Source organism: Myotis nattereri (assembly GCF_964212035.1).
Source record: "Myotis nattereri genome assembly, chromosome: 9".
NCBI classification, from domain to species: domain Eukaryota; kingdom Metazoa; phylum Chordata; class Mammalia; order Chiroptera; family Vespertilionidae; genus Myotis; species Myotis nattereri.
Genome location: NC_138084.1, coordinates 1,161,782 through 1,176,338, shown reverse-complemented (window position 1 = coordinate 1,176,338; position 14,557 = coordinate 1,161,782). Strand labels below are relative to the sequence as shown.

The 14,557-nt window shown below is 60.6% G+C and overlaps 2 protein-coding genes across 4 annotated transcripts; one reads left to right on the top strand and one right to left on the bottom strand.

Annotated features, from left to right (window-relative positions):
- Nucleotides 1-6,165: 6,165 nt before the first annotated feature.
- Nucleotides 6,166-7,105, top strand: LOC308524719 (interferon-induced transmembrane protein 3-like; the record flags this gene model as incomplete). Its single annotated transcript, XM_081099272.1, has 2 exons — nucleotides 6,166-6,423; nucleotides 6,914-7,105. The coding sequence occupies 2 exons, from the start codon at nucleotides 6,166-6,168 to the stop codon at nucleotides 7,103-7,105; spliced, it is 450 nt and encodes a 149-aa protein (XP_080955398.1).
- Nucleotides 7,106-9,728: 2,623 nt separating this feature from the next.
- On the bottom strand, nucleotides 9,729-12,868 carry LOC308524406 (interferon-induced transmembrane protein 3-like). 3 transcript variants are annotated; one of them, XM_081098823.1, is made up of 4 exons: nucleotides 12,428-12,868; nucleotides 10,925-11,123; nucleotides 10,700-10,864; nucleotides 9,729-10,010 (listed from the first exon to the last, which is right to left on the bottom strand). In XM_081098823.1, the coding sequence occupies exons 2-4, from the start codon at nucleotides 10,943-10,945 to the stop codon at nucleotides 9,852-9,854; spliced, it is 345 nt and encodes a 114-aa protein (XP_080954949.1). In that variant the 5' UTR covers nucleotides 10,946-11,123; nucleotides 12,428-12,868; the 3' UTR covers nucleotides 9,729-9,851. The 3 variants fall into 3 exon arrangements, with proteins under 3 accessions (XP_080954949.1, XP_080954947.1, XP_080954948.1); XM_081098821.1 differs by having other exon boundaries at nucleotides 10,700-11,123; XM_081098822.1 differs by lacking the exon at nucleotides 12,428-12,868 and having other exon boundaries at nucleotides 10,700-11,313.
- Between the last annotated feature and the right edge of the window lie 1,689 nt (nucleotides 12,869-14,557).

Below are 14,557 nucleotides of genomic sequence, written 5' to 3'. Positions count from 1 at the left end.
CTGGAGAACCTCCCCCAGTCCCTCGGGGCTCCCCCTGCACCCCCCGCGGTCACAGCTGTTTTCCAGATGACCCTCTCCCGGGGCCGTGAGGTCTTGGGGTGCTAGCTCTGCCTTTGTGCCCCAGCCCCTGGCACAGACAGGTGCTCAGTAAATCCCGAAGGAAGGGAAGGAGGGAGGGAGGGAGGGAGGGAGCAAGGGAACCTCCCAGGATGGGAGAGGATCTGGACGGTGAGCACCTGGCACGGGGCTGGGCACGGAGCAAAGCCCACTCCCTTCCGCCGCCTCCACCTGAGCCTGGGCTCCAGCACCTTCAGTCGTCTCCACACCCGCAGGCCTGTGTCTGCTGCCCATTAGGATGTGAGGTCATGACACCAGGAGGCAGGTGGGCACTTGGCTTCATAAGGAGCTGGTGTGATTGGGGGAAAGGCCTCCATCCTAGGAAATCCCGGACTGTGGGAGCTCGCAAGGGCCTGAGGGCTGACCTTGAGCAGGGGTTTTCCCACTGAATACTTCCTGCAAACCAAGCCTTACCTGAGGCCATTATATAAAACAGGTGGGAGCTAAGCTGCTTGGGTGAAGGGGTGGGTGCCTGGGAGATGGGACCAGTGTCCCCTTCCCCCTGTGGCTCTGGGTCCAGGGAGATGGGGGTTGGGTTGGTCCTGGCGGTGGGAGGGGGCAGCCAGGAGCGGGGGGAGCGCTGGGCAGAGTCCAGTGGCTGACAGTTACTAACTGGTACAGAAGGGCTCAGAATCTTCAGAACTGCGTGTTCCTGTCCATGTGGCTGGGCCAACGAGCTCATCTTCCACAGCAAGAAGTCAGTCTACATACGCACAGAAATGAAAATACGTCCTCGGAGAAAATCATGGTTTCAATCTTTAATGTTCTCACAGTTTCTTTTTTTAATCTTGAAGGGATATTTTAGGGGAAGTGTCTCTGGCCTAGAGGAAATACTTTTATGAATTCAGCAATTCCATCAACTTCTCCTTTTTTGTGAAATTCAAGTAGAATTAAATTTAAAATTGTAACCGAAATATGATTGTTATGGTTTTATAAAAGTATCTCTCCCCATCGGTTCATTGCCCAGGCTTCTCTTGGTCTGTTTGCATGTTAAGTTGTCCAAAATGATGTTCCCCGAATGTGATTGGTTATTCTGGCTGCTGGGACAAACAGAGCAGCTGCCCAGAGGCACCTAACAAGGGGGCGGGGCCAAGCAAACAGCCAGAAGCAGGCACCTGAACAGGGGGCGGGGCCACACGACCCTCCGGAAGTGTGCACGTGACAGGGGGCGTGGCCTAATGATCAGCTGCAGGTGGGCTGGTGAACAGGGGGGCGGGGCCAGGAGATCAAGGGGAAGCCAGGCGGTTTGAAGCCCACAAATGAATTTCTCTTCCAGGTAAAATAAAATCTGCCAGGGGAGGCAGGCGGCGGAAGCCAATGGAAAAAACTGGAAAACTAACGGTACTTGGTCATCTAAGCCCCAGAAGGCGGGGGCGGGGGTGGGGGGATGGGGGGGTTTCTCCACACGTGGCCCTCGCTCCGCTGAGGCAGGACTCCGCCCTGCTTAGCCCTGGGAGGGACCACGGGACAAAGAGCCGCCGCCCAGAGGCCCTGGTGCAGGGACAGGACCCCTGTCGCTGGGGGTGCAGGAGGGGGTGGGGGAGGGGGAGGCCCATCAGAGCAAATGGCCACAGGGTGAGGGGCCGCTTACCCAGGGGTCGCAGGTGAACGAGACCCAGGCTCTGGGCAGCCCAGGGTTCCCTTTTCGCTCTGCCTTTCCACCGCTGTGTGCCCTCCAGGAAGTCACTCGCCCTCTCTGTGCTGCAGTAGCCTCACCTGTTCAATGGGCCACAGCTGCTCCTCACAGGAGTGTGGGGTGATGGTGTGTGCACCCCATGGGCCCTGAGGGCATTCCGCTTCCTAGTCAGCACCCCGGCCTCACCCCTCCCTCCCCCAGCCTCCAGGGACCGCACAGGCCCCTCTGGACCTCTGGCATGGACTCCGGACGGGCCACTGCGCTCCTGTCTCCTTCCAATCCCAGCTGTCACGGTCCCAGCAGGAGAGAGAGGGCGAGTGCAAACGATTCTCTGGACAGACTTTGGCAGAGGGGCTGTTGACAGGTGTGGGAGCAGGCGGACAGCCAGCAGGGAGGTGGCCCCCGGAAACAGAGACCCTCCAAGGTCTCAAGGAGGCAGAGCCAGCTGATCGCAGGCAAGTGGGCACCTGAACAAGGGGGCGGGGCCAAGCGAACAGCCGGAAGTGGGCAGGTGATGGAGAGGGCGGGGCCTCGTGAAGATTGAAGGGATGCGGCCAGGAGCCCCTAGAAGCTGAAGAGGCAGGATGGACCCTCCCCTGGAGCCCTCCAGGGAGCACAGCCCAGACACCCCGATTTCAGATTCTGGCCCCAGAACAGGGAGAGCACGTCTTCCTGTTGGCTGAGGCTAGTCTTTCTCATAGGAGCAGCAGTCTCAGGAAATAGACCCTCCCTGCCCCTCTGTAGGGTGCGGCTATAGGGTTAAGCCTCAGACTGACCTGTTGGCAAAGCCACAAACAAGTCCCAGCTTAGAGGGCACAGTCCTCTTGGCATAATTAGGCTTGACCTTATGACGCTCCCTAGATCCTTCCTAGGAAGCTAATTAGCTGTGGGTGGTGCAGCAAGTGCTGCCAAAACCAGTGAAACTCACAAGAACATTGTAACTATGGTGACCACCACCTTGTTTACCTCTGGCTATAGAATAAAGGCTCAGCTTGCTTCTGGATCTCTCTGTGGCCTCAGCCACCACAGTTCACGTGGACCACACCGAGCTGGTGGGGAACGAGCCAGGCAGTTTTCTTTCCTTTTCTTTCTTTTTTAAATATATTTTATTGATTTTTTGCAGAGAGGAAGGGAGAGAAGTAGAAAGTTAGAAACATCGATGAGAGAGAAACATCGATCAGCTGCCTCCTGCACACTCCCCACTGGGGATGTGCCCGCAACCCAGGTACATGCCCTTGCTGGTTTGATTCCGGTCAAGGGCACATGCAGGGGTTGCAGGCTTGGTCCCCTAGGCCGCTAATCAATGATTCTCTCTCATCATTGATGTTTCTAGCTCTCGTTCTCTCTCTCTTCCTCTCTGAAATCAATCAAAATATATTTTAAAAAACTTTAAAAAGAATCAATAAACATATTCTCCGGTGAGACTGCAAATAAATAAATAAAAATAAATAAAACCCAGCAGGACTGCCTTGAGAGTGCTCACGGCGGCGGGGGTGGGGGGTGGGGGGGTGAGGGGCGCACTGAGACCCAGTTTCCCAGCGGGAGGGCGGGCGGAAAGTGGACACACAAGGGCAGGGCAGGTGCGGCCCTGGCGCTGGGCCGCCGGAGGGCCGTGTGCACAGGGCTCGCGGCCAGGAGGGGCAGCAGAGGTGCCCAGTTTGCGAGGCCCGGGACAGCTGCAAGGCCAGCGATCACAGGCGGAGGACCTGCGGCAGGACGTCAGCGCAGAGCGGCCGCCAGGGAACATTCCTTAACAAGCGAGCAGACAGGGCCGGACCAGACCGACGCCAGGACACTGATCTGGGACCCAGGTGCACCCCGCCCTGGGAGAGCGGGGACTTTCCCATCTATGGTTCCGGGGCATTTACAGCGTTTACAGCATTCACAGGAGAAGCGGGAAATGGTGCTCCACCTGATCCCACCCTCCCAGCGGCTCCCCAGCTGCACCAGGCGCTCAGAGGCGCCGGCAAAAAAATGTAATAATAAATTTTCAACTTATTGTTAAAATATAATAAATTCATGATCTTGAAATAGGAAAGGATTTCTTAAGAAAGACACAAAAAGCACTAACGCTTCAAGGGAAATACCATTTAAAATCATGACACTGTCTTTGTTTTCTTTTTAATATATATATATATATATATTTTTTTTTAAAATATATTTTATTGATTTTTTACAGAGAGGAAGGGAGAGAGATAGAGAGTTAGAAACATCGATGAGAGACAAACATCGATCAGCTGCCTCCTGCACATCTCCCACTGGGGATGTGCCCGCAACCCAGGTACATGCCCTTGACTGGAATCGAACCCAGGACCCTTGAGTCCGCAGGCCGACGCTCTATCCACTGAGCCAAACCGGTTTCGGCGCTTTTTAATATATTTTTATTGATGGCAGAGAGGAAGGGAGAGGGATAGAGAGAGAATCATTGATCAGCTGGCTGCCTCCTGCACAGCCCCTATTGGGGATCGATCCCACAGCCCCGGCATGTGCCCTTGATGAGAATCGAACCTCGGACCCTTCAGTCCACAGGCCGACGCTCTATCCACTGAGCCAAACTGTCCACGGAGCACAGGCGGTGGCCACGGGAGGAGGACGTCCGGACGATGGCGGGGCCCCGTGGAGGGTAAAGGCACCCAGGAGCGCACCCACCTCTCCCACGGGGGTTCTGATGGGGCAAGCGTCTGGTTGAGTGCGGGCATTTGGGCTCGGGCATTCTCCCCAGCAGCCCCCTATTTAGGGGAGGGAAGAACCCCGTGTTGAGTCCAGATGGAGGTCTGGGGGGTGGGGAGGAGAGGGGACCCTTGGCTGTGGTGGCCCCGCATGGATCTGGAAACCTGAGTGGGGGCCGTTTGATGAAGAAGTGCAGCCCTAATCCCCACAGCCTGCTCCCCACATCCCCATCAGACCCTCTCTGTTTCCTTTTTTAAAAAAAATGAAATCCTGCCCTGGCCGGTTGCTCAGTGGTTAGAGCGTCGGCCTGTGGACCAAAGGGTCCTGGGTTTGATTCCAGTCAGGGGCACGTACCTCGGCTGCAGGCTCCTCCCCAGCCCCAGCCCTGGTTGGGGCAAGTGCAGGAGCCAACCAATCGATGCGTCTCACTCACATGGATGTTTCTCTCTGTCCTTCCCTCTCTCTTCCACTCTCTCTAAAAATCAATGGGGAAATATCCTCGGGGGAGGGGGAGAAGGAGAAGACAGACAGACAGACAGACAGAAATCTTTTCGCCCGGCTGGTGTGGCTCAGTGGTTGAGTGCTGACCCAAGAGGCTGCTGGTTTGATTCCCAGTCAGGGCACAAGTCCAGGTTGCGTGCAGGAGGAAGCTGGATGTTTCTATCTCTTTCTCCCTCTCCCTTCTTTCTCTAAAAATCAACAAAAACATCTATTTTTAAAAAAACATTTTTTATTGATTTCAGAGAGGAAGAGAGAGGGAGAGAGAGAGAGAGAGAAACAGCAATGGTGAGAGTGAATCATGGATTGGCTGCCTCCTGCACGGCCCCTACTGGGGATCGAGCCTGCAACCCAGGCATGTGCCCGTGACTGGAATCGAACCCGGGACCCTTCAAGTCCGCAGGACGATGCTCCATCCACTGAGTCAAACCAGCCAGGGCCACTAAAATATATTTTAAAAATAACATGAAATCTTTGGAGGTCTCAGGACAAGTGGAAAATGGCTGTCGGGATACCTAGAGACAGCGCTCCCGGCTCCCTGAGCCACGTGGCCGGGCTGGAGGAGACCCCAGGTCAGAAGACACCGCAGACGGGGCTGCGCCCCAGAGCGACATGGTCAGTCTTCTGCGACCCTTGCCCAAGGTTTTGTACACACGGGGACAGAACCACACATGTCAGACTGTGGTCCTAGGACCCCGGAGATGGACAGCTGTCACCCGTGCATCACTCTTGATGTCCGCCTGGGCCGTGAAGACTGTTCACAAGCAGGTTGCCTCTGCTTGTATCTGGAGCTCTCCACCTTGAGTGTCAGAATCACGTGGACGCTTCCTTCGAGCAGAGAGTGGGGGGCAGCCCAGGGTTCAGATTCTGTGGCTTCCGGGTGGGGCGACATTGCTGCTCAGAGGTGCGCTGGGGACAACCTTTGTCCTGTAAAAACTTAGGTGCAAAGTAAGACACAGACAGTCAGTGCACCCAGAATCAGATTAATCATTGGCTCAGGCGTGTTCCCCAGCAAGGCCACAACCCAAGGGTCCTGGGTTCATCCGGAAGGGCCGCTAGAAGGACCTTGAGAACAGCAATGCTGTCACTCCGCCTGGAGAACAGGACCATAAAGTTTTATGAGACACTCACTCATCCTTCACACCCTCCAACCAGCCAATTACCTCTTAAACACCAGGAAGCAGTCACTTCAGAGGGAGCCGGAGACATTGAGGGCCTGAGCAGTCCCAGCAGCTGCAGCCACAATGCTCAGGTCTCTGCCTCAGGACACATCCACCTCCTTCACCTGGGACCCCACAAACTCCCCAAAGCCGGAGATGTTCAGGGAGCAACACGAGGTGACCAACCTGGGGTATCCCCAGAACCCAGGGCCCGTGAGGTCCACCGTGGTCCAGGTCCAGGCTGACACCGTGGTGCCCGACCACATCGTCTGGTCCCTGTTCAACACCATCTTCTTCAACTACTGTTGCCTGGGCTTCGTGGCCTTCGCCTACTCCGTGAAGGTGGGTGCGCGGGGGGCTTCCCCGGAAAGCGTGTGTGCCCCCACAGGGATGCTGCCCAGATGGCCATGGGATCGGGGAGCCCTCGTGAGCGCCCTCCGTGCGGATGTGCTGGGGGTCAGGTGGCGGCTCACCCAGTGAGCGTCCGCGTGGGGCTGCGTGGAGGGGCCTGCGGGCGGGCGCCACCTGTCTCCACCCCTGCAGCTCTCCTTTCTGTCCCAACCACAGGGCTCCGTCCTCCACACCTGCCCCTCAGCCTCAAGTCTGGTCCATTGCTGTTCTCTCCTGAGGCCCTGGAGAGGCTGAGAGGCTGGGAGGGAGGCCCCCCTGGCCTGTCCTGCTCTGGCTCCAGGGAACAGGGAGGGGGTCCCTGACCTGGCTGAGGGCAGGTGGAGGCTGGTCTGGGCAGGGAGCAGCCAGGGACGGGCCTGAGTCACAGCACCCGGCTGTCCCCAGGGCCCGTCCAGACCCCTCACCATCCCTTCTCCCCCAGTCTAGGGACCGGAAGATGGTGGGAGACGTGATGGGGGCCCAGAGCCATGCGTCCACCGCCAAGTGCCTGAACATCATAGCCCTGGTCTTGGGCCTCCTTCTGACCATCGGACTCATTGTTCTCATGGCCTTTATGTTCCCGCTGTACTTTCGTGCAGTGCAGCAGGGCATGCCGAATGGCAGAGGCTTCTAGTCGCCGCCACGGCAGGTGGCCGAGTCCTCCCACCCCCTGCTGGCCCCCCTGGGCGCCCACCCCTTCCCCCTGCACCTGTGCACACACCTGTCTGCAGCTGAGCTCAATAAAGTGCACCTGTGTGTGACAATGCTGGCCTTTCCTGGGCAGGGGCACTGCCCGCCCCGCCTGCCCCTGGACAGCCCCCCTTGCTGCTCTGAGGGGTCCTGGCACTTTCTCCGATGGTCCTGGTTGCTGGCCTCCCGCTGGGAGCCGCGGCTGCACCAGGGGCCTAGGAGGGGGGTCCCTCCTTCCCCGTGTCTGACCCTGACCCAAGGGGCACTGGGCCAGCTCCCCCTTGGCCCTGAGGACAAGCCTGGCTGACTCTGAGCAGCTGGGAGCAGCGGTGCTGGGTGAGTGCGGCCGGCGGGTCCTCTGGAGGCCACGGTGTCTGCACGTGGGGTGCAGGGTGCAGCCCAGGCCCCAGCCCCTCCTGGGCGGCCCTCCAGCCCCCCAGCTCCGTCCTGGCTCCTCTGCAGGGGGCAGGGTTAGGGGCAGCCAGTGGCCCGGGAGGGACAGAGGGCTCAGCCCCGATGGACAGAAACCCTGAGAGGAAGGACCGATCCTCCCACTGATACCGAATGTTTGGACTGGAACCCGGATCCATTGTCCGCTGGAACCGAAGAATGAATCCGCGGACGGAAAGTGGTCCAGCAAAGGTGAAGATTTATTGACAGACGCCCACGTAAGGAGGGGTAAAGGCCCCACAGAGTGAACTCCCAAGTAGGCGGGGGGAACGGGTCCCACGGAGTCCCTTTCCCTGGGGTTTATGAAGGCTGCAGTTCCTCTGCCCTCATCTCCCCTCGGACCGTCCACGTGCCCCGGGAACTGGTTACGATAGTGACTCCTGAGGCCCCTCCCTCAGAGTCCCTCCTTTCCTCTGGGCTGTCTTCTTTTCCATCTGAATGAAGGGCTTTCCTCCTCCTCTTTATTTTGTAAATACGGACCTTTCCTGGTCCTCCCAGTGTCCTTGGCCCGTGCAAATGCCCCTGTAGCTGCTCCCTTGTCTTGTGGAGGTGTCACTGCACCCGCTTCCTGGTGTTATGGGAGTGTGCCTTCTCCCAGTCTGCAGCCCCGCGCTTTTCCGTGGACCCCAATTCTAAGAAATTCCTAATCCTGCCTATGTTCCCATCAAATGCCTTCTTCACCACCAAACCGTCTGGGCCTGCTGGCTGGAGCTGCCGGTGCCAGGAAGGGCCCCCAGCCGATGGGCGCCCTGGGACTCTGAGCCTGAGCCTTTGCCAGGGCCCGGGATGCACATGGGGTGGAGCCGTCCTCACCGGGACCCCCATGCCCTGCACAGGCGCCTGGAGAGGCTGGAGAAGGCCTGGGGGCTGGTGTCGGGGAGGTGAGGGGGAGGGGTGGGTCCTGCTGGTGCTGCTCTGTGGGCAGCAGCTGTCTCGCCGCCAGAGGGAGGGACACCCCCCACCCACAGCCCCGGTGACAGCCCCGCAGCACCTGATCCTGGGCCCCGCGTGGTGCTTTGTCTGTGGGGGTGGGGATGCCTCGCGGGAGGGTGCCCTAGGCCCGGGAAGGGTGGGCGGTCCCGCGTCGGAGCCGGAGGGGCTGAGGCCCAGGGAAGATGTGTTGTCCGGGATCTGGTCGCGGAACGGCCGCTCGGACCGGACATGGAGAACCAGGCGCCCCTCCCCTCACATGGGCGTGGCTTGGAGGGTGGGTGCGGAGGGGACCTGGGCAGGGCCTAGCGGATGGGGGCGTGGCCTAGCGGATGGAGGCGTGGCCTAGCGGATGCAGGCGTGGCCTAGCGGGTGGAGGCGGGGCTTAGCGCATGGAGGCAGGGCCTAACGCATGGAGGCGGGGCCTAGCGGATGGAGGCGGGGCCTAGCCGATGGGGCGGGGCCTAGCGGAAGGGGCGCAGCCGGACGCTGCGGAGGGACCAGCTGCGCCCTCCCTTCCTGGCCTCAGGTCTAGGCCGCTGGACCCTCCGCCCGCGGAGCAGCGAGTGTTTCCCGGGCCCCGAGGGGCGGGGCCGTCCTCCCTAGGCCTGACCCCTTCCTGCTTCGAGTGGGACCCCTGGGGACTGGGGCGTCCCGGGAGACCCTGTGACTCTCCGACCCGCAGGCCGCCCCCTGGCATTAGGGCGCTGCTATTGGGCAGAGAAGGGGGCGCAGGTGAGGGGTGGGAGGGCCCACGGCTGGTGGCTGGTGTCCGGTGCCCGGGGAGCAAGGGGCAGGCTTGGCCGGCCCCCCTCCTCCGCCGCCCCCGCTGGTTGCAGCAGGGTCCCCCTCAGGCACCCTGAGCGCCCACAGGTCTGGAATTCTTGACCGACCAGGTGCGGCTCACTTCCGGTCAGAGGTCACCTGGGCTCTCTCCACCGGTGGCCTGTCCCCTGCGGTCTCTGGAGCCGATGGGGACCTTGGGGGCCACTGTTCCCCAAATGAACTCCTCCTGCGTCAGGGCTCAGCCCTCTGGGAAGGAGGGACCCCCCCCCCAGCCGTTTCCATGCGTTGCCCCCAGCTTGGGGCCAGGTGCCGGTCAGGTCCAAGGACACCACCACTCTCCCCCGCCACCACCCAGGGCAGCAGGCAGGGGCAGGACCCTCCCCAGGTGGAAACACAGCATCGTCACCAACACCTGCTTTATTGAGCGCCATCGTAGACACGGGCGTAGACACAGCCGGGAACACGCGACAGTCTCTGCTCGGGGCAAGTACCAGTGGCCTCGCTAACGCTTTCTGACGTCACATTTACAGGGACTTGTGCGAAGCAGGTATAATGATGAAACGAATGAAGAAAATGACCAACACAACAAGGCTAATGGTCAGCGCCCAGATGTTCAGGCACTTGGCGGTGGACGCATGGCTCTGGGCCCCAATCACGTCTCCCACCATCTTCCGGTCCCTAGACTGGGGGAGAAGAGATGGTGAGGGGTCTGGACGGGCCCTGGGGACAGCCGGGAGCTGTGAGTCAGGCCGGGCTCTGGCTGCTCCCTGCCCAGACCAGCCTCCACCTGCCCTCAGCCTGGTCAGGGACCCCCTCCCTGTTCCCTGGAGCCTGAGCAGGACAGGCCGGGGGGGCCTCCCTCCCACCCTCTCAGCCTCTCCAGGGGTTCAGGGCTCCTCTCCCCCTGCCCTGGCCATTTGCTGGCCTCTCCCCCTCCAGGGGCCAGGGTTTCCGAGTTCCCTTGTTCAACCTTCAGAGCCTTGAGGCCGTGTGGTGAGTCTGAGCGATGTAGTTCCTGGTGTTGTCAGTAGAGAACAAAGGCTGACACTGCGTCCCTCAGCCTCAGCGTGACCTGCACACACACACACACACACGCACATACGCGCGTGCGCACACACACATATGCACACACACATACACACACTCTCACACACACACATATACACACATACACACACTCACACACACATACACACACACTCACACACACATACACACGCACACACACACACACACACTCACACACACATACGCACACACACATACACACACACACACACCGGCTCCTCAATCCCAAGGGTCATCTGGGCAGCACATTTGTGGGGGCGCCCACACGCCTTCCATGTAGCCACCCCCCCCTCCGCGCACCCACCTTCACGGAGTAGGCCAAGGCCACGAAGCCCAGGCAGCATATGTTGAAGTAGAGGGTGTTGAACAGGGACCAGACGATGTGGTCGGGCACCCCGGGCTCATCCTGGACGTGGACCACGGTGGACATCACGGGCCCTGAGTTCTGGGGAGCCCCCAGCACAGACACCTCGTATTCCTCCTTGAACATCTCCGGCCCTCGGTTCTGGGGAGACCCCAGGTTGTTCACCTCGTATTGCTCCTTGAACATCTCCGGTTTGGGGAGCACGTGGGTCCCAGGTGAAGAAGGTGGACGCGTCCTGAGGCAGAGGCCTGAGCGTGTGGCTGCAGCTGCTGGGGCTGCGCAGGCCCCACCTTCCCAGCGGGAGTCTGATTTCTCAGAAGTGCCCGTTTCCTGGGGTTTTCAACATGCGTGACTTGGCTGGTTCCTAGGAGGGTGGAAGAAACCCATGATGTCAGGTGACATAGGGCAGATCGGGAGGAAACCCGAGGTTTACCGTCGTCTACGTGCGCGTTTCCTGTCTGCGTCACTCAGGCCAGCTCTGGTCTCCTCTAGGACTCGGTGGGCTCTGGCGGCTTTTACCCGCCGGCAGCCACCCATCCCCCCAGCCCAGGCCCAAGCCCGTGCGGGCTCACCCCCATGCAGGGCCCTGCCTGTGGCCCCGTGGACCCCACACTCCTGCCCCAGAGTGAGGCCGCCCCACAGCCCACCCTCGGCTGGCTCAGGCCTCTTCTCCGAAGCCCACGCTGCTGCGGGGGGGGGGTGCCTCCTGGTTGGGCCTGGACCCAGCAGCCCCTGTTGCCTGTCTCAGGGGGCCCTGCAGGCCCCCTCGGGGGGCCGGGGGGTGGGCGTGAACAAGGACATGGGCGCTGGATGCCGGAGGAGGCGGCTGGGGTGGGAGAGGGAGGATGCTGGGCATTTGGCAGCAGCCTCCAGGTGCAGGTCGCAGACTGTGCGGGCCCCGCCCTCCTCCCTCCCTCCTGTCCCCCATCATTCTGCAGAGTGGTGTTGGGTGGCTACAGCCCGAGCGCGAGGTGGGAGGTTGACTTCAGTCTTCGGGCCCGGCCCCTTCTCGGGGAGAGGTCGGGTCATGGAGGAGCCGGGTCGCAGCTCTGTGTAGACTAAAGGGTCAAGCTGTGCCGGTCGCCATCCGCAGGCCTCACCTGCGTGGAGGCGGGTGTGGGTGCCCACGGCCCGAACCTGGCCTGGCCCTGGGGACCCATGGCCTCCCCCTGGCAGCCCAGCGGGTCAAGGCTGCAGACCAGCCTCCCGGTGCCCCCATGGTCCCCAAGGCCCAGAGGTCTGGCCTGGTGGTGGCCCTCAGCTTCCAAGCTCTGGTCCTGTGAGCGCCTCCCCTGGGCCCTGCAGGTGCCCGCGGCGGCCGTGTCCACGGGAAATGGTCCCGGTGAAAGAGCTGGTGTGGCCTGTGCTCCCTGGACCCACTGACCCAGCGGCGGCCCGACTGGCGGAGCCGCGTGCACTGGGCCGTCCGGGGCGTGGAGGGGGAGCCCTGCCTGGCGCCTGGTCTGGAGAGAGGGCAGGGGGTTGGGACGCACCTGCTCAAGGTCCTGATGGGCTGCACAGGCCAGTGCGGGGGGGGGGGGGGGGCAGCCCGCCCACCTGGACTGTTTCCCGGGGAGCCGCCCCGGGCTGATGAGGGGTGTGGGGGTGCAGAGGTGACAGTGATGGGCGGTGACCAGTGGCCGGGACCTGCTCCCGGGATAACCTTACTTTCCATTCATCGAATGACGGCAGGCCGCCACCTTCCACCACGTCTGCGACGCGTCAGCCTGATTTCTTCAAACAGTGTTTCTGTCCCTCGACGCCCAGGGCACCGTCATTCACCGTCAACACGCTGGGTGCGCCCGGCCCCCACGCTGAGCTGGCTTCGCCTCGCTTCGTTTTTCCTTCTGTGCCTCGTGCCGGCCCTCACTGGCCGGGCTCAGGGCCACGGGCTCGCGCTCTCTCTCTCTCTCTCTCTCTCTCTCTCTCTCTCTCTCTCTCTCTCTCGCTGCCGGGCCCGGTGGACGTGCTCATGGTTGTGGTATTTCCCCCACAACCTGTCCGCGCTGTGTGGATGGCTCTCTCTGTGTTGACGCTGTCCTTTGGGGCGCTGTTCTCCCCCCGCTTTTCTCTGGTTTGTTGGATGCGGTTTCCTCCGCTTCTCTGAACGCATCCGGGAGGAGATTTCACCGTTTTCTAGTGGATGCCTGTGTGGGCTTCCTCAGACACGACTCCCGCGGACTCCGCCCCCCGCGGGTGGCCCGTGGCTTCCCGTCCGCTGTCAGAGCCCCTGGGGGAGGACCGGGCTTTGAAAACCATAAACCGCGGCCGTTGGAACGGAGCCCCCCCCCCCCCCCCCCCGCTGCTGCTGCTCGTCAGTGCCACCTCTTAGGTAATGGCTTTGTCCTGTGTGACTGTGTCGAAATCTGTGGTGAACAAATGTTTGGACACAGATTACTTACATGACTGAAACCGGTAAGCCCCACTCTTTGGGGGGTGTGTGTGTGTGTGGGGGTGTCAGGGAACATGTCGGGGCGCACCCACAACACGAAAGCGGCCGCTGAAAAACCTGAGCCTCCCGCTCCCGGAGCGGGGAGCACGGGCCCGGCCCCGACTTTCCTGAGCCCGAGCACATCCCCACACGTGTGTCCGGCTTCAGGGGGAATTCACACGACAAACAACTGCTCGGAAGTGCACATTTCAGCGGCGCTTACTGGACTCACATGCTCTCCAGCGTCAACTTTTCTTCACCCCAGAAAAGCATCCAGAGCCCATTAGGTAACCACCCCCCACTTCCCGGTCCCCCGTCTCCGGGCGCCACCCAGCTCTGTCTCGATGGCATTGCCTGTGCCGGTGGAGCCTGTGAAAGGAGTCGTATCCTGTGTGACCTCGAGTCTATCCTCATTTTCTTTGCCAAGTGCTTTTGCGGGCCATCCGAGTAGGAGCACGTGTCAGGACATGGCTCCTCGTCCGGCTGCCTTTGTCTGGTCTCTCCCCCATTGCTAGGCACCTGGGCTGTTGCCCCTCTGAGGCCAGAACGCTGCCATGACGACAGTGCGTGCGTCGGCCCGGACCTGCCTTCGCGGACATGCCTTCACGGCTCCGTACTCGCCTGGGGTTAGAGCTGCTGGGTCGTGTGGTCGCTCTGTTTGGAGCCGGGGCAGCTGCCCCATTTCACGTCCTGCCAGCCCTGCGGGAGGGGTCGGCCCCCCTGTGTCCGCACCACACGGCTCTTTCCTGGTATTTTGGCAACACCCATCCTCATGGGTGTGACCGTAGCTCATGGTGGTTTGATTTGCATTTGTAATCATAATGGTTACAAATCTTATCAGATGCTTGTTGGCCATTTGTATGTCCTCCTTTCTTGAAAAGAAAAAGTATTTTTAAAAATTGATTTCAGACAGAGGAAAGGAAAGGGAGAGAGAGGGAAACATTGATGAGACAGAAGTGTCGATCGGCTGCCTCCCGCAGCCCCCACTGGGGATGGAGCCGGCAATCTTCCTGGAGAAATGTGACTCAAGTCCTTTGCCCTTAAAAATTGTCATCGTTTTTGTTTTTTTCTTTTTGTTAATCCTTCCCCGAGGATATTTCCCCTCATTGGTTTTTAGAGAGTGGAAAGGAGGGAGGAAGGGAGAGAGAGAGGCATCGATGTGAGAGCGCAACATGGACCTCTGCCTCCTGCAGGCAGCACCCCCCCGCCCCCCCCCGCCGGCCTGTGCATGGGGTGACGCCCAGCAGCTGAGCCCCGCGGCGGCCGGGGTGTGGTGTATATTTGTAACTGCGCGCCCCCCTTCAAGTAGCACCAGCTTCACAGGTCCTGCAGGAAACAGCAGATGCCCCCGGCCCCTCCCTCCCGTC